Source organism: Myotis daubentonii, chromosome 9 (genome assembly GCF_963259705.1).
Source record: "Myotis daubentonii chromosome 9, mMyoDau2.1, whole genome shotgun sequence".
In the NCBI taxonomy this organism is placed as follows: Eukaryota; Metazoa; Chordata; class Mammalia; order Chiroptera; family Vespertilionidae; genus Myotis; species Myotis daubentonii.
Window position 1 is genome coordinate 52,624,137 of NC_081848.1, and position 21,779 is coordinate 52,645,915.

Genomic DNA, 21,779 nt, shown 5'->3' on the forward strand with positions numbered 1-21,779 from the left:
ATACATGGACTGAAATAACGAATACTATATAGACTCCCAACAGCAGACCAGAGGAGCGCAAGAATCAAGGCAAAGATTTGAAATGCGAAGAAGCAAAAAACACCCAACCAGAAAAGCAAAATGAAAAAAGAATCCAAAAATACGAAGATAGTGTAAGGAGCCTCTGGGACAGCTTCAAGCATACCAACATCAGAATTATAGGGGTGCCAGAAGATGAGAGAGACCAAGATATTGAAAACCTATTTGAAGAAATAATGACAGAAAACTTCCCCCACCTGGAGAAAGAAATAGACTTACAGGTCCAGGAAGCGCAGAGAACCCCAAACAAAAGGAATCCAAAGAGGACCACACCAAGACACATCATAATTAAAATGCCAAGAGCAAAAGATAAAGAGAGAATCTTAAAAGCAGCAAGAGAAAGAAACTCAGTTACCTACAAGGGAATACCCATACGACTGTCAGCTGATTTCTCAACAGAAACTTTGCAGGCCAGAAGGGAATGGCAAGAAATATTCAAAGTGATGAATACCAAGAACCTACAACCAAGATTACTTTATCCAGCAAAGCTATCATTCAGAACTGAAGGTCAGATAAAGAGCTTCACTGATAAGGAAAAGCTAAAGGAGTTCATCACCACCAAGCCAGTATTATATGAAATGCTGAAAGGTATCCTTTAAGAAGAGGAAGAAGAAGAAAAAGGTAAAGATACAAATTATGAACAACAAACATACATCTATCAACAAGTGAATCTAAGAATCAAGTGAATAAATAATCTGGTGATCATAATAGAATCAAGGACATAGAAAGGGAATGGACTGACTATTCTTGGGGGGGAAAGGGGTGTGGGAGATGCGGGAAGAGACTGGACAAAAATTGTGCACCTATGGATGAGGACAGTGGGTGGGGAGTGAGGGCAGAGGGTGGGGCGGGAACTGGGAGGAGGGGAGTTATGGGGGGGGAAAAGAGGAACAAATGTAATAATCTGAACAATAAAGATTTAATATAAAAAAAAATAAGATATACATGTATAGAGTGAAACTCCAGTCAGCTGGACAAAGAATGGCCCAGGAACTGTGAATAGAATGGTCCCCAGAGTTCACATGGGGCTGAGAGTTCAGTTCCCACTGGCCATATTGGAGAGTCCACACTAATTACTGAGTGCATTCAGTGGAGACCCCAAATGGGCCACACCTATTAGTGGAACTAAACTAGCCTGGGAAAAAGCTACTTGAGATGGCATGAAGCTTAAAAACAAGCCTTAAAAGGATCAAACAGAACTGCAAGTCAATTAACCGACTGCCAGAACAAAGGCCCAACAAAATCTAGGCATCCAACAACATAAAATATACAATGTCCAGCATTCAATCAAAATTTAGTAGACATGCAAAAAAGCAAGGAAATGCGACCCATAACTAGAGAAAAATCAGTCAATAGAACAGATGCAAAAATTGTAGAGATGATAGATAGGATCAACTATTTATAACTATGTTCAAATATTCAAAGCAGCAAGAGAAAGTTATTTTAATGACTGTTTTCTCAAATCTCTCAAGGATACACAGCTAGTACCATTCTAGATGCACAGAAGTGAATGTATTACATGTAACAGTTAAGGCATTAGACTCAATTCTGGGAACCAAATTGAGAGAGCCTGGGTAAGAGAAATACATAAACATAATGAGGAGAGAAACAGAAGATAGAAAAAAGAACCAAACAGCCCTGGCTGGTGTAATTCAGTGGGTTGGGCATCACCCCACACACCAGAGGTTGCTGTGGTTTGATTCCAGTAAAAGACACATGCCCGGATTGCGGGCTTGAACCTGGTAGGGGGTGTGCAGGAGCCAGCCGATTAATGTTGTACTCTTGCATCGAGATATATAATCTCCCTCTCTCTATTGAAAAATCAATAATCTATTCTTTAAAAAAAAAAAAAAAAGCCTGGCCAGTGTTGCTCAGTGGTGAAGCATTTGATCTATGAACCAGGAGGTCATGATTTGATCCCTGGTCAGAGCACATACCTGGGGATGCGGGCTTAATCTCCAGTAGGGGTCATGCAGGAGGCAGGCAGCCAATCAATGATTCTCTCTCATCATTGATGTTTCTGTCTCTCTTTCCTTCTCCCTTCCTCTCTGATATCAATAAAAATATACATTTTTTTTTTAAAAAAAGAACCAAACAGAACTTCTAGATAAGAAAAAAAAAAGAGAATAAAATGAAAAATTCATTGGATGGGATTAATAGCAAAATAAACATTTGCAGAAAAGTTTAGGGAACTTCAAGATGTAGCAATAAAATGTATCCCAAGTGAAACACAGAGAAAAAAAGTAGTAAACTGGGATAACAAAACTTAATTTCCAGGCTGCTTTGCTACAAATCATCTATTCAGAATAAAATGCAAGGATTCCCATTAAGTCTGCATATTACATAGACAGTCTCTTGCTATCTGAAGTTGCCCATGATAAATAAAAAACTTTCCCAACTGAAAGTGCTGACAAGAGTAAATGTGGTATCTTACTGGGTAATAATTTTAATTAACATTCAAATAAATGCATATGCTTTCGCTTCAGTGTTTGAAGCTTCATCCTCAGATGTATTCCTCTCTTCCATACAGTTGATGTCCCTGTCAGGGGCACGTCACAGAAAAAGTTTGAAAAACACTGACTTAAGGAACTACTCAAGAAACCCTCAGAACAAGCCATTTCACTTCAAGTTCACCTACTAAATGACTAATATTGACTTTTAGATTCAAACCCTAAAGGCAAAGGAAAAGGCTTCGAGCTACTCAAGTAAATTTCCTCGTTCACTCTTTCAAGAAACCACCGAAATAACAAGTCATTAAGCCACATCTTGTGATAACAGATCAATTTTAATTCCAGCACCTGAATCTATACAAGGGCACGAATTATAAACCTTCTGGGACTGTTGTACACATTCAATAAAGTGACAACTGTGCAATATCACTTAGTATCTCAAAATCAGGAACAGACTTTTGAATTGTTTAAACACAATCCACAGAATTAAAAACAAAGTCAGGAGCCATCCACGTTACGGTAATTGTCAATTTAAAGGTTTACAGGTACTACCGGATACACGGTCAATATCTAGCGGGACATTGAGGGCGATTTCAGATCCTCCTCTTGTTGTACTCTGCTGGGCGGGTTTCTCGGGTAGCTACGTGACTGGCCAAAGATTGCCACAACCAGGACCGGAAGAGCAGGTCAAGTTCCACCACAGTTCCTGTAGTTGTCACTTTTTTTTTCTTTGTCAGTTAAAAGTGAACAGTGAGAATTAAATACTTATCTTTACATATGCACAAGGTATGCTGTGAAAGCATAGTTGCTTACAAACATATAAAAATACTTGTTAACTAGTTTGATAAGAAAATAATGTATAAAAGTATATAGCAAAAACATTAATCATCTCTGACCCTGGAAAGATCAATTCCATATTTTATATTACAAACAAAAACAGTTTTAGTTTTTTTTGAACCCCCTTATCCAGAAACACTTACAAAGGAAGACAGACATAAATTCTTTATTCTTACTCTGAACATGGTTGTGAAAAGAGTGAAATTAGGAAACCAAGACCATTGAAATGCCTAAGTCCAGAATGAGTTCAAATATTTGGCCACACAGAATATTATCACCTTTAAGAACAGGAGTAATATAAAGGCTTTTAAAGCAGTTTTTAATTTATAAATACAATAGGCATTTTGGTATTTTGGCCACTGGAAAACAAAGGCTGTAACATCGGTAAAGGTCTGAGATGTCTCACTTTTGAGGATTCAATTCAGTGTATTTAAGGTAACTAAAGGTGACATAAAAAGTTTGAGATAGGCAAAAATTCACATTTAAAAAAAAACTCCCTATGTTTCTATTTAGGTTAACAGTAGGCAATATGATTCCAGAAGTTAAAAGTTATTTCAAAACCTATGATTTCAGCTTGGCAAACAGCTTCGGTTCCAAATCTGATTCATCCCTAGTAAAATGTAAGCCCTTAAAAAAGAATGTGTCTGTTTACACAGTTATCTCTTTTGAAATAATCAGACAACTTTTGAAGCAGCCTTAGTGTTTCCTTTCCATCTGTCTTGAAGCGACGATGGGGTCAGCCTCACAGAAAGGGTCAGCCAACTTCTTGGTCAGAGGCCACCACCGTGATCACTTGCCTAAGGCTAGAAAGGTACCACCGTGACGTCACCCTACGGAGAGAAGGTGAGGGCTTTCCTGGCAGTTGGTAGCTATAACTCAAGGGATTCTTAGAAAATGACACAATGGCAGCCTTTCTTGTCTTTTTCTTTCCGGGTTGGTTCTGGTGAAGGAGGACATTCCTGCTCCTGAAATTTCCTGTAAGACAGAAAAATCTACATATAAATCTACAAAAATCTACATATGCCTTCTTGGTAATATATTATTACAAATGCAAGTTATTTTTGGATAAGTCCAGTGTATGTGCATATGCTTTTCAATGCTAAATTTAACCTAGGGCAGTGGTCGGCAAACTGCGGCTCGCGAGCCACATGCAGCTCTTTGGTCCCTTGAGTGTGGCTCTTCCACAAAATATCACGTGCGGGTGCGCACGTACAGTGCAATTGAAACTTCGTGGCCCATGCGCAGAAGTTGGCATTTTGTGGACAAGCCACACTCAAGGGGCCAAAGAGCCACATGTGGTTCGCACGCCGCAGTTTGCCAACCACTGACCTAGGGAATCAATGCAAAACTTGGGGATTGGAGTGCCCACAAATGCTTTAGCACCAGCATAACAGGCTGTCCAAGCTTCTTCATTAATGGGTGAGATGCTGAAGCGTCTCTAAATTCTCTTCTCAATTTAAAGTTCTATGACTCTAAGGTATACTTAAAAATAAGCATGCATCCCTACAGCACAATATTAAATTACCCTTATGAGGTACTGATCCATGTTCTTTTTTTTTTTAATTGATTTCAGAGAGGAAGGGAGAGGGAGAGAGAGATAGAAACATCAATGATGAGAATCACTGATCAGCTGCCTCCTGGACGTCCCCTACTGGGGATCAAGCCTGCAACTCAGGCATGTGCCCTTGACTGGAATCTAACCTGGGACCTTTCATTCAGTCCGCAGGCCGATGCTCTATCCACCGAGCAAACCAGCTAGGGCTATCCATGCTCTTATCCATATCCTACCACTTACTAGCTACAAGTCAGTACTAAACAAGTTAGTTGACCTCTCTGAACCTCCATGTTTTAGAAGGGAATAATAAAAACCCACCTTTTACAGTTGCTATGAGGATTTAAGAAGATGGTGTTATGTTTACCTATTGTTTTACTCCTCACCCAAGGATATTTGTTCATTGATATTTAAAGAGTGGAAGGGTGGGGAAGAGACAGAGAGAGAAACATCAATGTGGATACATCGATTGGCTGCCTCCTGCACGCACCCCAACTAGGGCCAGGGATTGAGCCTGCAACTGAGGTATGTGCCCTTAACCAGAATTGAACCCAAGACCTTTCTGTCCAAGGGCTGACACTCTAACCATTGAGCAAAACCAGTTAGGCCGGTGTAGTGTTTATACGCCTAACAGTACCTACCATTAGAAAGCCTGCCCTACCTTCTCCTCACTCCTGAGGGATGGATGGACATAAACAGATTCTGAGGATCAAATCCAACGACAAAATATTTCAAAAAGGCAGTAAAAATTATTTTAAGAAGGACTAGTTCATCTCTGTGTATGTTACAATACACATGACATAAAATTTACCATCTTATCCATTTTTAAGTGTCCAGTTCAGTGGCATTTAAAAATATTCATGTTATATAACTATCACCACCATCCATCTCCAAAACTCTTTCCTCTCGCAAGTCTAGACTCTGTATTCATTAAAAAGTAACAGGCCTCAGATTTTTAGCAAACTAGTAAAAAATATATAATCTTTACCTCACCAACCGCCCTCCACAGAGAACGCTCAGTCAAGGGCTAAAAATTATAAGAAGTTCAGAGGTCAAGTCAGCTTACTAGTAGATACACAATTAGCATGAGCCTACTCCACAGACCTGTCAAACTATCTAACTAGCAGAGAACCCAGTAGATCTAGAGAGCAGGGGGTATGCTAGGGGCTAGGCATAGATTCAAAATAACCAAATCAAACCTGTTCAAGAAAGCACCCTAATCTCTTCTCACAAACATACAGAAACTCCAGTGGACTTCACCCATTGCCTCAAGCTTCCTGGAACCCATTAACACTTTCTGAACCACAGGGGCCTCCCAGGCCAGCTAACAGAAAGACTCTTTGTAGTCTAGATTACACTCCATGACCCATGGGGACGCTCAGTATCTACCACTCGATTACACTTCGCTGGGAGGAGCTGGGTAAGAAGCAAAGCTAAAAGCAAAGTCTGGACTCAGAACTCTGGATTCAAGTCCCAGTTCTTCCATTTAATATGCCCAAGCTTTGGACAAGTTAGTTAACTTCTCTGTACCTGTCTCCCCATCGGAAAGTGGGGATAAATGAAAGTATTTGACTTACTGGGTTGTGGTGAGGATTAAATGTAATAATTCACGTAAAGCACTTAGCCCAGCATCTGCCAGAAACTACCCTTAAACATCAGCTGCCGTCACTGCTATCCTCACACCACCACCTTTGGAAATTGCAAAGATTCTTTTCAAAACTCGTATGTGGACTCTCCACTTCAATTTAATTAAAGTAGGGTTTATATGTAGGAGGTACCTAGAATATAAAATGTACTTAATTAAACATTTTAACACATGTATTAATCCCCAAATCAGAATCATTTCCACATACAATTTCCTTTCTTACTGAAAAACATTTAATGGTCCCCCTGTTAATGGTTTTGAAAAGCACAGTGTGATTACCTGTCAAATCCAATAAATTAAAACAAATTTCTAGAATGCATTTTGCTTACCTTATAACCCGGACAAGTTCATGGAAAGCTTGATCTACATTCATCCTAATCTTTGCAGATGCCTCCATATAAGTCACCTTCAGTTGTCGTGCTAACTGCTGTCCTTCTTCCTGTGTTACCTGAAATTCCAAGAGTTGTGTGTGAGGTACTGTATTAACAGTGAGATCTGCTCCATCTAACCCTCAGCCACGGTTGCATTGTTAATCCACCCAGAGGACAAGCTGGTCTCTCACAAAAGGACTTAACAGTTCAGCACACACTGAAGCCCAGCGCCGCCGAACTCAGGATCACACACCTGTGACAGGAGCACGACTTCAGTCTAGAGGTTACTCAGAAAGTATTAAACGCAACAGTGATAAATCTGGGAAGGTAAAGGTCAAGATGCTATGAGAATCTGTAACCCTGTCCGGCAGGTCAGGGAAAGCTTCCCTGAGGAAGTGATATTTAAACTAAGAACTAAAAAAAGAATATGGAGCTAGCTGGAGGTGGGGTGAGGAGGTATCCCTGACAAAGGAAATAGCATGGCGAGCAAGGGCCACAGTGGGGAATGTGCTTTCCAAGTTCCAGGAACTGAAAGAAGCCTAGAATGGCTGGGTACAGCAAACCAAGAAAGAAAATGACAAGAGGTGAGAGATGGGGAGAAGGACGAGCCTCAGGAGGCTTGGGGTTTTTTTCACTTCTGCACTTCCCAGTACCCGGTACATAGGAGATGCTCCACAAATATGTGGGGGAAATGAACAATGAAGAGGACCACGAGCCTTTACAATGCCTTTCTTACATTGGGAGGCAAAGGAAGGCAGGTAGGGAAGGGTACCAGAGCTGATGACAGAAAATGGTAGGCCGGAATAAGAACACATTAACTGAACTAAGTTAGATATCTTATATATTTTAAATGTGAAAGGTCAGGAGAGAACCAAGATGGCGGCATAGGTTAACGCCGGAGTTTGCTGCTTTGAACAACTACTTCAAAAGTGAAACTAAAACACAGAACGGATATCACCCAGAACCACAGGAACGCTGGCTGAGTGGAAGTCCTACAACTAGGAGGAAAGAGAAACGCATACGGACACTCAGAGGAGGCGCAGTGCTGAAGTCAAATTCTGAGGTGCGGAGTGCGCGGAGCGGGCTGGCGGCGGAGGGCGCGGTTGGCGTTTTCAATCGGGAGGGAGTCGCAGACTCTGAGCTCCAGATCCGGGCGAGTCTTTAGGGACCCAGACTCAAACGGGAGAAGCGGGACTGTCTGGCTTCGGTCAGAGCGAGTGCAGCTTTCTCTCCGAGCTTTGCAGCGGGTGCTGGGACTCAGAGAGGCAGAGCCCCTGGGGACAGGACTGAGAGCCGCCATAACTGCTCTCTCTGGCCCACCCTGTTGATCCTGTGCGACCCGCCCTGCCCAAGCCCTGCACAGAGGCATTTGCCGGATAGCCTCAGGCAAAGGCTAGATTAGCACCTCCCTAGAGGACAGAAGTTCTCTCACTGCTGACACAGCTGATTCTCATAGCCACTTGGCCTGGAGGTCAAACCCTCCCTGGAATTAGCTACAACAATCAAGATTTATCTATAAGACTGCGAACAAAGACCACTAGGGGGTGCACCAAGGAAGCATAACAAAATGCGGAGACAAAGAAACAGGACAAAATTGTCAATGGAAGAAATAGAGTTCAGAACCACACTTTTAAGGTCTCTCAAGAACTGTTTAGAAGCTGCCGATAAACTTAATGAGATCTACACGAAAACTAATAAGACCCTCGATCTTATATTGGGGAACCAACTAGAAATTAAGCACACACGGACTGAAATAACGAATATTATACAGACGCCCGACAGCAGACCAGAGGAGCGCAAGAATCAAGTCAATGATTTGAAATGCGAGGAAGCAAAAAACATCCAACCGGAAAAGCAAAATGAAAAAAGAATCCAAAAATGCGAGGATAGTGTAAGGAGCCTCTGGGACAGCTTCAAGCGTACCAACATCAGAATTATAGGGGTGCCAGAAGATGAGAGAGAGCAAGATATTGAAAACCTATTTGAAGAAATAATGACAGAAAACTTCCCCCACCTGGTGAAAGAAATGGACTTACAGGTCCAAGAAGCGCGGAGAACCCCAAACAAAAGGAATCCAAAGAGGACCACAGCAAGACACATCATAATTAAAATGCCAAGAGCAAAAGATAAAGAGAGAATCTTAAAAACAGCAAGAGAAAGAAACTCAGTTACCTACAAGGGAATACCCATACGACTGTCAGCTGATTTCTCAACAGAAACTTTGCAGGCCAGAAGGGAGTGGCAAGAAATATTCAAAGTGATGAATACCAAGAACCTACAACCAAGATTACTTTATCCAGCAAAGCTATCATTCAGAATTGAAGGTCAGATAAAGAGCTTCACAGATAAGGAAAAGCTAAAGGAGTTCATCACCACCAAACCAGGATTATATGAAATGCTGAAAGGTATCCTTTAAGAAGAGGAAGAGGAAGAAAAAGGTAAAGATACAAATTATGAACAACAAATATGCATCTATCAACAAGTGAATCTAAGAATCAAGTGAATAAATAATCTGATGAACAGAATGAACTGTTGATTATAATAGAATCAGGGACATAGAAAGGGAATGGACTGACTATTCTTGGGGGGGAAAGGGGTGTGGGAGATGTGGGAAGAGACTGGACAAAAATCGTGCACCTATGGATGAGGACAGTGGGTGGGGAGTGAGGGCGGAGGGTGGGGCGGGAACTGGGAGGAGGGGAGTTATGGGGGGAAAAAAAAAAGGGAACAAATGTAATAATCTGAACAATAAAGATTTAATTAAAAAAAAAATGTGAAAGGTCAGAATAGTGATATCTGCCTAAAATTAATAAACCACATTACATTTACATTTATGTAGTGGGACTGAAAAGGTATGTATTTGAAAAAAGACTTCATTGCTGTCATTATCACAAAAGTAAACACTTGCAGAAAAGTTAGAAAAAAGGTATGGGAAAACAGAAAAGGAAAATTAGGAGCCTGTCACCTATAGAGAAGCACATTCTTCTGGTTTTTCAATGATATACCTTTTTCTCTACAAAAATAAGATCATAACTTCTATGTATTTGTGTTACACCCTGGAAACACGCTAAACTCATTTATCTAGGTGATCTTTGGTAATAGCCTTTCTACATAAACAGCTTATGTCATTAGCTAATAAAAAGTTTTATTGCTTCCTTTCTGACGTGGATGCCTTTTCTTTTTTCTTGCCTTAGCTCACTGCCTAGAACCGCCCGGACAATGACATCAGTGGTGTGGGGGGTACTTTTGACTTGTTTTTGATCGTAGTGACAAAGCATTTGGTCTTTCACCATTACGTGTTGCAGGTAGGGTTCTATGTATCTATAACAGCAGAAATTTCAGCATCCCTCTCTCAATAATTGAGCAAGAAGAAAGAAAATCAGTAGTGGCATAGATGGCCTGAACCACACTGTCAAACACTTTATGCTAATTGACATGAGTTGTCCTTCGTCATCAGGCTAACCAAGGTCCTCACTATTCCATTTGCAAAGTGTTTTCATCAGGAATGGATGTTGGATTTTGTCAAATGTTTTTTTTCTGTGTCTATTAAGATCATATGATTTTTTCCTTTTTAGTTTGTTGATATGGTGAATTTTATTAATTCATTTCCACATGTTAAACCAATACTGCATTCCCCACTTAAGGGATGATGCACTGCCCTTTCCACATATTGTTGAATTCTCTTTGTTAAAAATCTCCGTTTTACATCTCTGTTCATGAGAGAGGTTGGGTTGTAGTTTTCTTACACCTTTGTCTGGTTTTAGTATCAGAACAATGCTGCTTCATGTGATGAGTGGTACAGAATTCCCTCTTCTTCAATTTTCTGGAAGTTTCAGCAAAATTGTTTCTACATAATTCACTAAAGAGCCCATCTAGGTTTGTGGTTTTGTTTAAGGGAAGGTTCTTACAACAAATTAAATTTATTTTATCGATACAGTACTGTTCAGGTTGAGTGAGCTTTGGTAATTCGCACCTTCCAAGGAATATGTCTATTTCATCTAACATGTGTAAAGTTATTAGTTTATTAGTATAAAGTTGTTTATAGTATTTCTTCATTATTTCTTAAATATTTATATATTTATAAGATCTGAAGTGATGGTATCTTTCCCATTACTGATGTTGGTAATTGTGTCTTCTCTCCTTTTTACCATTCTAGCCAGATTTGTCACTGACCTAAAAATAAGTTGGGTTTTTTTCCCCCTGTGTTTTCTATTTTCCATTTCATTGCTTTCCATTCTTCTGATTAGTATGGCTTTAACTTACTCTTTTTCTTTTAGTTTTTAAGGTGGAAGTCATTGCATTGAGACCTTTCTTTCCTAATAAAAGAATTTAGTCCTATAAACTTCTTTAAATACTTCTTCAGTAGCTCCCACAAATTTTGATATGTTGTTTTAATTTTTGTTCAGTTTATAGTGCTTTGTAATTTCCCTTTGGGTGTTTTTTGTTTTTTATTGTTGTTGTTTTTTTTTTATCAAGGATTAGAAGTATGTAGTTTCCCCATGTTTGGAGATTACCTAGATTTCTTTTTTATTGATTTCCAATTTAATTCCACTATGGAATTAAAACAAAATATATGCTGTCTCATTAGAATCCCTTTAAATTTATTGAGATTTGTTCTGTGATCCACTCTTATTTCAAAAGATGTGCATTCTGCTCTTGTTAGGTGAAGCGTTCATTAAATGTCATTAAGGATAAGTTGTTTGATAGTGTTGTTCAAGCCACCTATATATCTCACTATTGATTTTCTTTCTGCTTGGTCGGTCAACTATTGAGAGAGGGGAGCTGAAATTTCTGACTCTTAGTATAAATATGTCCATTTCTCTTTGTAGTTCTTTCAATTTTTGCTTCAAGAATTTTGAAGCTGCTATCAGGTGCATGAATATTTAGGATTGTTATGTTCTCTTGATGAATTAACCTCTTTATCATTATGACACAATCCTCTTTATTCCTGGTAATATTATTTGCTGAAATCTACTTTGATATGTATAGAGCCATTTCAACTGTGTGTGGTTTTTTTAATGTTTTTATTGATTTTTTTAGAGAGAAGGGGGGGGGGGGAGAGAGAGAGAGAGAGAGAGAGAGAGAGAGAGAGAGAGAGAGAGAGAGAGAGAAACATCAATATGAGAGAGAAACATCGATCAGCTACTTCCTGCACGCACCCCAACCAACCAGGGAACAAACCTGCAACTCATACATATGCCCTGACCAGGAATTGAACTGGTGACTTTTTGGTGCACAGGACGATGCTCAACCAACTGAGCCACACTGACCAGGACCAACTGTTTTTTCATTAGTGTTACCATGGTATATTTTAGCCCAAGCTTTTATTTTTAACCTATTTGTGTCTTCACATTTAAAGTAGATTTCTGGTAGGGTCTTGCTTTGTTTATCCAATCTGACAATATCTGCCTTTCAGTTGAGGTGTTCACACTATTTACATTTAATGTTGATATAGTTGAGCCACCCTGAAATTTGTTTCCTGTCCATCCTATTTGTTCTTTGTCCTACTTTTCCTTTTTCTGCCTTGTTGTGGATTAACTGTGTTTTTTAATGATTCCATATTATTTCCTATGTTGATTAATGAACTGCATACTTATTATGTTATTTTAATGATTGCTTTAGAGTTTATAATACACATTTTCACTCATCACACTAATTCAAATTACATTGTACCACTTCATGTTAGTTTAAGAACCTTATTACAAAATAAGTTTCTTCCTTCTGCCTTTTTTTATTACCTTTTACCTCACAATACATTGTTATTCTTGCTTTGAACATTAAATTGTTTTAGAGATTTAAATAACAAAAGTAATTTACATTTGCCCACATAATTAACATTTTTGGTGCTCTTCATTTCTTTGTATAGATCCAGATTTCCATTTGGTATAATTTCTCTTCTTTTATTTTTCTTATAATGCAGGTCTGCTGGTATTGAATTCTTTCACTTTTTGTATACCTGGGAAAAGTCTTTTTTTCACCTTCATTTTTTAAATGAATGTTTAGTGGGTATTGAATTCTAGGCAACAGTTTTGTTTTGTTTTTGTTTTTTTAAAATATATTTTATTGATTTTTTACAGACAAGGAAGGGAGAGGGATAGAGAGTTAGAAACATCGATGAGAGAGAAACATCGATCAGCTGCCTCCTGCACACCCCCTACTGGGAATGTGCCCACAACCAAGGTACATGCCCTTGACTGGAATCGAACCTGGGACCCCTCAGTCCATAGGCCAACACTCTATCCACTGAGCCAAACCAGTCAGGGCCAGTTTTTTCTTTCAGTACTTCAAAGATGTTGGGTCACTCCAGTTTGGTTTGCATTGTTTCCCATGAGAAACTATGATGACTGGTCGCATCTTTATCTTCACTCCTCTTGTCATTTTTCAAATTCTCTATCACGAGTTTTAAACAATTTCATGATAATATGCCTTATTGTCATTTTCTTCATACTTCTTGTGCTCACGGTTTGCTGAGCTTCTTAGATATACAAGTTTATGGTTTTCATCAAATTTAGAAATTTGTCATCCTTTATTTTGCTGTTAATCTCAGACACTGTAGATCTAATTTCTGGAAGTTCTATTTTGATCTTTATACATCTTCATATCTATAGTTAACATATTCAGTCTTTTCTCTAGCTTCTTTAATATAGGAATATGTTTTAATGTCTGAGTTCACTAATTATGTTAACTGTCATTTCTGGGTCTGTTTCTATTCACTATTTTTTTTCCTATTATGAGTCATATTTTCCTGCTTCTTTACATGCCTAGTAATTTTTGAGTGAATGGTTGGGTACTGGACTTTGACCTACTAAGTTCTGGATAGTTTGTATTCCTATATATGTTTTGAGCCTTCTTTTGAGATTCAGTTATTTGGGAAGTTTGATCCTTTTTGTTATACAGTGCCAGAACAGCATTTAGTCTAGGGCTAATTCTCCCCCACTAGTGAAATGAAACACCATTCAATACTCCAAGAATTATGAGGTTTTCCACTCAGACCAATCAGAATTATTTCTGATGCTATCTGAGCTCAAGGCATTGTTCTCTCTAATCTTTTCAGGTAGTTTGTTCTCCCAATTTAATAAATTCCATTCCCAAAATTCAGCAACCTCAATGAAATACCATTAGGTTATTATTACATTAATGCATATACATTTAACAAGTACTTCATAACACTTTATACCCTGTTGTGTTCCAAAAGGGTGGCAGGCAGGTTTCAAGTTTATGTAATTTTTAAATTTACCCTTCCTCTCTTCAAAATAGCCTATGTACCATAAGACCTATGGTTTTGAAATATAAACCAATCAAATCAAGCAATCAATTAACAAGTAAGGAAACCAAGTAAGAAAGTTTCATGAAGCCAAAAATTTAGAAAGAATATTTTTTTTTTTTTTTAGCCGAAACCAGTTTGGCTCAGTGGATAGAGCGTCGGCTTGCGGACTGAAAGGTCCCAGGTTCGATTCCGGTCAAGGGCATGTACCTGGGTTGCGGAAACATCCCCTGTAGGAGATGTGCAGGAGGCAGCTGATCGATGTTTCTCTCTCATCGATGTTTCTAACTCTCTATCTCTCTCCCTTCCTCTCTGTAAAAAATCAATAAAATATATTTTTAAAAAAAAGAATATTTTTTTTAAATGTCCTTTAAAAAAAAAATTGACATGGTAAATTCCTTCCTTTAAAAGTACCCCCATGTTGTCACAAATTCTGTTCCTTCTCTCTGGAAGAGACCTCCCAACTCCATACTCTTCATTTGTTTCTTACTAATACTTTAAGACTGAAGCAATCAGCAATTTCTCCTTAGTGCTGATGTTGTTTTAGAAGAACCTGCCAGGACTCCCGTCACACCCTGCCGAGGCTGTGCTAAGTGTTAACACACTACACTACACTGTAATTTTTGGTTTAGGTTTCTCGTTCTTCTGCTATTATCTCATCTCCTGACATTGTGTTCTTTGTAGCTAGGGAATAAGGAATACTTGTCTTTGTAAATCAAGAGCCTAGAAGAGTGCAAAGTAGTTAACTAAATAAACATATGTTAGTGAATATGACCAATCAAGTAAGTTCACCTTGAAATAAAAGATGATATAGGGAGAAAAATAAAAATAAATATTTGAGACAAGTTCATCTCAACAACTTACTTTATTAATAGAAATTTGACTGGGGAAGGAAAATATGTGTCCTTAAGAATTTTCTATTTGTCTTTCCGCTCAATTATTTTTCAAAAAGGTAGTTTGCCTTATCCCGCCTGCATAATGTAATTCAGCTAGTGGGGAACAGCAAATGACCAGTCTTTATAGACAGTAAGAAAATTAACAAATTAATGGTCTAGATGATAAAACAATCCCACTGCTAAGACTGTGTATGTGCTTAATTTATTTATTTTTAAAGCATGGTCTCACACCACTGTCTTCCAGGAATTACGGTCAGCAAAGTTTGTACAACCATATTTCTGCTCAAGAACTCTCTAACCACATATAAAGTTGCTGTCGAGCTCACTGATGTAGCCTAATTTTAACTGAGTGGGAATAGCATTGCTACCACCAACACAAAGAAAATGAACATCACGTGGAACAAAGCAAAGCCACAGCACTGTGAAGCCAGAAATTGACAGAAGCTTGAAGGCTCACAAACAAGGCTTTCTTAGAGGTTCCTCAGAGAGTTTTATAAAGATGCCAAATACTCAGCCTTATCCCCTGGATATTCTGATTTGGGAGGTCTGAGCCCTATCTAGAAATGTTTTGTTTTAAACAATTGAAGTGAATCTGATGCAACAAATTCACTGATCTACACATTTAGAAACCTCCAGGGAGACTATTCCAAGGCACAATGTATAGTAGCAGAAATCCACAATAATATGAACTTATGTAATATTACATATTTCCAAAGAGAGAAGACCAAATCAAGAATGATGAGAGCAACTTCATTAAAACAAACTGGGTTTAAATGGAACAGACCACAGCACTTGTAATATTTAGGGATGTGTGTAGTTAATGAATAACCTAAGTTTACAGAAGCAAAACTTGTTTTTCAAACCTATTATGTGGAAAGAGTCATTACATTAATACCACATCTTGATTCGTTGATGCCAATTCATTCATTCAGCAAATATTTACTGAGTGCATCTTTGTTCTATGTGCTAAGGATAAAGCATGAACAAAACCAACAGGTGGAAACTGAGAGGCCCTCAGTGCACGTACTTCAAGTCAACAGCTGACAAACCTCTGAGATGCAGTCAAGGCACGAACAGGTAAGGCTAGAAGACCCTTGATCTACTGTTAGAGAGGGATGAGTTCTTTTTCCTAGGAGGCGGCAGGGGCACACTGTGGCCCAGGTGCTGACAAACAGGAGTTAGCACATTTAGGTAGCTATCATTATAAGTGTAATGAGTTCCTTTGTTGTTGTTTTTTGAGAGAGAGAGGAAGGGTGAGGGAGAGAAACCACCGGCAGCCTCCTGCATGCCCCTCACTGGGAGTTGACGTGGGCCACTAGCAATTAAACACCTAACGAAGGGGAAAGAAAGGGACGAGCTAAGGCAAGTCAGGGAGGAAAAGGGGGCTAAGGACAGTGCATTCTAGACAGAGCTGTCTGAAGGACAGGAACTTGAAATCGTAGGTTCGTAAAGTCCACAGCCCGAGACCACACACTGCTGTATTAAGTTTCAGCATCAAGGTGCTGTCATACTTACCTGCTCTTACATTTTAGCAAGAGCAAGCCAATCAGTTACCTATATGCTCTCCCTGCACTTTGATAGGATAAACAAAATGATCAATGCATCTCTAAGGGATCAGGTATGTGGTAATGCTAAATAACCATTCAAATTCTATAAATCTCTTTCTATAAACTTCAGTGATTTTGTTTTTTCCTACTGCTCTGTTGTCAGTGTCTGGAAAAAGAGTTTAATAAATTTTGAATAGATGAAAGAACAAGTCTAGGGAGATACGGAAGCCAAAGGAAGCAGGCGAAGCTGCTTCTGGCTAATCTCCCCTCCCTGATGGATTTAGTCTCAGGGGCCAGTGGCAGGAAGCCCAAGGCTGAGCACACACTCAGAGAACGTGGGGAACTGGCATTTGCTATCAAAGAGAAAATAGGCTAGAAGCTAGAGAAAGTTCAAAGGATCGTGTCTAAGACAAAGGCAAAAATGAATGAGCTAGATCAACAACTATGAGCAAGTCTGACTGGTTACTGACTAAGAACCTGGAGATGACCAAAATGTAAGCATTTCTAAAAGGGGCGGGGGAGTTCCTATGGCCTCCCCGGGCTCAGTTGGTAGAGCAATTAAGGGTGTCAAGACATTACAGAACATCACCTTTAATTTTGAAGAGACTTTAAAAAGGTAACATTTCAATTTCAAATGTAGTTGAGTATGGCCCTCAAGGCTGGGAGGCACGTTTGTCCTTGTACATCCCTGGGCCCTAAGACACCCTAGAAAGATAAGATGGGGAGGAGCCAACAAAGGCCACTGCAGAGGAGAGGAGAAGGGGAGGGAATGGTGTCTCAGAGCTAAGTAAACAGTGTTTCAAAGAGGAGAATGTGAGCAACTGTGTCAAATGTCACTGACATCTGCGTAAGTGGTGACCTTGACTGGGGCACTGCATGCCAGAAGTCAGCGCCAGCAAGAATGGCAGGAAAGAAAGCAGAGGGAGCAAGTGTACAATGCTTTTAAGGAGTTTTGCTATTGAGTGGAGCAGCAAAAAAGTACTTGGAGAGAAATGTCAGATTAAGAACAAGTATTTGCTATAATTCCTTTTTGTTTTAAAGATTGTAGCATGTTGTATGCTAATGGGAATGACCACGCAGGAGAGAAATGGAGCAACTCAAATGAAACAATCACTGGGGCGGTGCCCATGAGCTGGTGAGAAGGAACGGGACCCAGTGCTACAGGAAGGGCTGGTCATACAGAGGTGAAGAGTTTATCCATGTAAGTGGGGGAAGGAAGAATTGGTGGGATACATGTGCACTGAGGTTAGTTCATGTGGAGATCGACATGTAGAAACTTCTCAGTGAAACAGAAAAATATCACTCATACAAACTGAGAGGAAGGGGAAGAAAGTGTTGTAAGTTTAAGAATAAGAAAGTAGATATCAAGCTATATTACCAAGCCACGATTCTCAAAACTGCCTGGTACTAGCACAAGAACAGACATATAGACGAATGGAACAGAACAGAGAACCCAGAAATCAATCCAAGCCATTATACTCAATATTTGACAAAGGAGGCAAGAGCATACAATGGAGTCAAGACAGCCTCTTCAATAAATGGTGTTGGAAAAATTGGACAGATACATGCAAGAAAATGAAACTAGACCACCAACTTACACCACATGCAAAAATAAAATCAAAATGGATAAAGGACTTAAATGTAAAATGGGAAACCATAAAAATCTTAGAGGAATCCACAGGCAGCAAAATTTCAGGCATATGCCGAAGCAATACCTTCACCAATACAGCTCCTAGGGCAATGGAAACTAAAGAGAAAATAAACAAATGGGACTACATCAAAATAAAAAGCTTCTGCACAGCAAAAGAAACCATCAACAAAACAACAAGAACACCCACTGCATGGGAGAACATATTTGCCAATGTTATCTCTGATAAGGGTTTAATTTCCAACATTTACGGGGAACTCATACAACTTAACAAAAGGAAGATAAACAATCCAATAAAAAAAAATGGGCAACGGACCTAAATAGATACTTTTTGAAAGAGGACATACAGAAGGCTAAGAGACATATGAAAACATGCTCAAAGTCACTAAACATCCAAGAGATGCAAATCAAAACAACAATGAGGTACCATCTCACACCTGTCAGAATAGCTATCATCAACAAATCAACAAACGACAAGTGCTGGCAAGAATTCGGAGAAAAAGGAACCCTCATGCACTGCTGGTTGGGAATGTAGACTGGTGCAGCCACTGTGGGAGACAGTATGGAGTTTCCTCAAAAAGTTAAAAATGGAACTCCCATTTGACTCAGGGGTCCCACTGCTAGGAATATATCCCAAGAAACTAGAAACACCAATCAGAGAGGATATATACACCCCTATGTTCATAGCAGCACCATTTACAATAGCTAAGATTTGGAAACAGCCTAAATACCCATCAGCAGATGAGTGGATTAAAAAACTGTGGTATATCTACACAATGGAATACTATGCTGCTGTAAAAAGGAAGGAACTCCTATCATTTGCAACAGCATAGATGGATCTGGAGAGCATTAGGCTAAGTGAAATAACTCAGTTTGAGAAAGATAAATATCACCTGATCTCACTCATTTGTGGACTATAATGAAGAACATAAACTGATGGTCAAAAACAGATCCAGAGACAGGGAAGCATCGATCAGACCATCAAACCTCAGAGGGAAGGCATGGGAGTGTGGGGGTAAGGAGGAGAGATCAACCAAAGGACTTGTATGCATGCATATAAGCCTAGCCAATGGACACAGACAACATGGGGATGAGGGCATGAGGGCAATGGGGGGATAAGGACACATATGTAATACCTTAATCAATAAAGAAAATTTTAAAAAAAAGAATTGTTAGTATAAACCAGCCTGCAACTAAATACTGAAAATATTCTTTTCTTGCAATCCTGTCATTTAAATAAAATCCACTCTCTACATGGAAGTAATTTAGCGCTAATAATGAATAAATTAGGCCTTTGGGGGTAATTTTAAGAATGTCTAACTAAATTAGAGTTTTGGATGTTACCCAAGAAATTTAACATGTGAACTGGAGCTAGTACAAATGCTTGCAGGTTTATACAGTCCACTAAAGCTCTTCGCAAAAAAAGGTGAAAACTTAATTTCCCCAAATCTCCTACCTTTTTATTTCTTACCTATTGTGACTTCTATAAACAGTGTGCTATGTCAAACAGCACAGTTTTCCTATCATGGCACTTTCAATTGTTGCATTAAATACATCCACTCACTTACATAGAAACAACTGTTTTCCCAAATGCAAAATTCCTTCTCACCTGTCTCTGGTGATCCAGATCTGCTTTGTTACCAATTAAAATCATTGGAAACTCATCACGATCCTTTACTCTGAGAATCTGTCTTTGAAACTTATAGATCTCTTCAAAACTAAAAAAAGAAAAACAATTAATTTGGCCAAGGAGCAGCATATGTCCCATGTCCCATTTAATACTCTATTTCTTTTTCTTTCTAAAAACCAGAAAATCCAAATTCAATAAAACAGTGGTCTAGACCCGCGGTCACCAACCTTTCGGACCTCACAGGCCATCAGTGGTCCGCGGACCACCGGTTGGCAACTGCTGGTCTAGACTAGAGAGATCTCCATTTTAATGTTGGTACAAACCTGCCTCTATCTGTGACTGAAAAGACCAACAGGAAACCCTCGCCAGTTCGCATATACTGTTCTCTCATAGCTCCAAACTCTTCTTGTCCTGCTGTATCTAGAACTAAAGAAAAAATAACAACTGTAACTGTGTCCATGTTTTCAATGTAAAAATTGCCTCCCACAAAGGCAGGTCCAATTAATGTAAGTCCTTCAGAGCATGTCATATTTAGTGTGATAAAGAAACCATTTGGCTCGATTCTGGTCAAGGTCATGTACCTTGGTTGCAGGCACATCCCCAGTAGGGAGTGTGCAGAAGGCAGCTGAATCGATGTTTCTAACTCTCTATCCCTCTCCCTCTCCCTTCCTTCTCTGTAAAAATCAATAAAATATATTTTAAAAAAGCAATGGAATTCTTCTCCTCTTAGTACTTTATTCTCAATATGAAAGACATATATATTCTAATGGCAGCCGGTTTCAGAATTACCTTCATCAGCACAGGTTGATTTTGTAGTTAGAATATATTAGCATACCAATTACAAGGTTAAAAATATCAAATACATCAAGGCAGTTAGAGTCAGATAACCTCTGAATTCATTTGAATGTTTATCTCCTCTATGGAAAGAACTAGAAAAGATACCTATAAATTCAAAAGGAAACTCTGCTTTACACCCCAAATACCATACTTCAAGTGCAGGTGCTAATGTTTTCCTTCATCTCTGTGAAAAAAAGGACTGTACTAGTCAAAGGGACAGGGCTTTCTTTTGTGGAGAGGTGAAGTGTTAGCCAAGCAAAAAAAAAAAAAAAAAATTTGCTAAAGCCTCTGTGCTATAAATTCTAAGCAAATTAACAAATATCGAAGCTCTTCTTTATTTACTTCACCTAGTTTAAGTTTTACCAAAAGGTAGTACAAGAAAAAGAAAATCCTTGGATATTCTAAATTACAATTATAGCTGCCAGAGAGTGAGAGAGACAGTCAGTCTGTGGACCAGGACTGACAAAAGACTGCTCACATTCCAGTGTATCTGCTGGAATTTAGGATTAATTTCCAGGTGGCTATTCCCACGATTACCCAAAAGAGAGAATAGCGGGGCACCACAGAACCCCAGGAGCCCCACTTCTTTTTTTAATATATTTTATTTCTTTTTTTACAGAGAGGAAAGGAGAGGGATAGTTAGAAACATCGATCAGCTGCCTCCTGCACACCCCCCACTGGGGATGTGCCTGCAACCAAGGTACATGCCCTTGACCGGAATCGAACCTGGGACCCTTCAGTCCGCAGACCGACGCTCTAACCACTAAGCCAAACCGGTTAGGGCCCCACTTCTTATTTACACATGAATTTTCGAATCTGCTGTCCACCACTAACCCACGGGAGCCGACGCCTCTTCCTTGGACTCTTCGGGCCTATCCCAGAACTAGCCCGCTTCACTTTCTCCCATCCCCTTGGTCTATAGGCAATGGAAATCCTTTTCAGAATGACTTACATCTTTCTCCCCACACCTAATGTGTTAACCACTTGCAAAACTCCGGACGGCGTGCTATCTTCCCCCTTCCCC

General features: G+C 39.3%; 1 protein-coding gene across 3 annotated transcripts in view; it reads right to left on the reverse strand.

Annotated features, from left to right (window-relative positions):
* Positions 1-2,844: 2,844 nt before the first annotated feature.
* The window catches only part of RRAS2 (RAS related 2), an 80,451-nt gene continuing 61,516 nt past the window's right edge, over positions 2,845-21,779 (reverse strand). For all 3 annotated transcript variants that reach the window (XM_059708974.1, XM_059708975.1, XM_059708976.1), the window contains exons 3-6: positions 20,242-20,344; positions 19,898-20,006; positions 6,892-7,010; positions 2,845-4,340 (exon numbers count right to left, since the gene is read on the reverse strand). In XM_059708974.1, the coding sequence (XP_059564957.1) occupies positions 4,253-4,340; positions 6,892-7,010; positions 19,898-20,006; positions 20,242-20,344 (419 nt within the window). In that variant the 3' untranslated portion in view covers positions 2,845-4,252. The remainder of the gene's footprint in view (positions 4,341-6,891; positions 7,011-19,897; positions 20,007-20,241; positions 20,345-21,779) is intronic.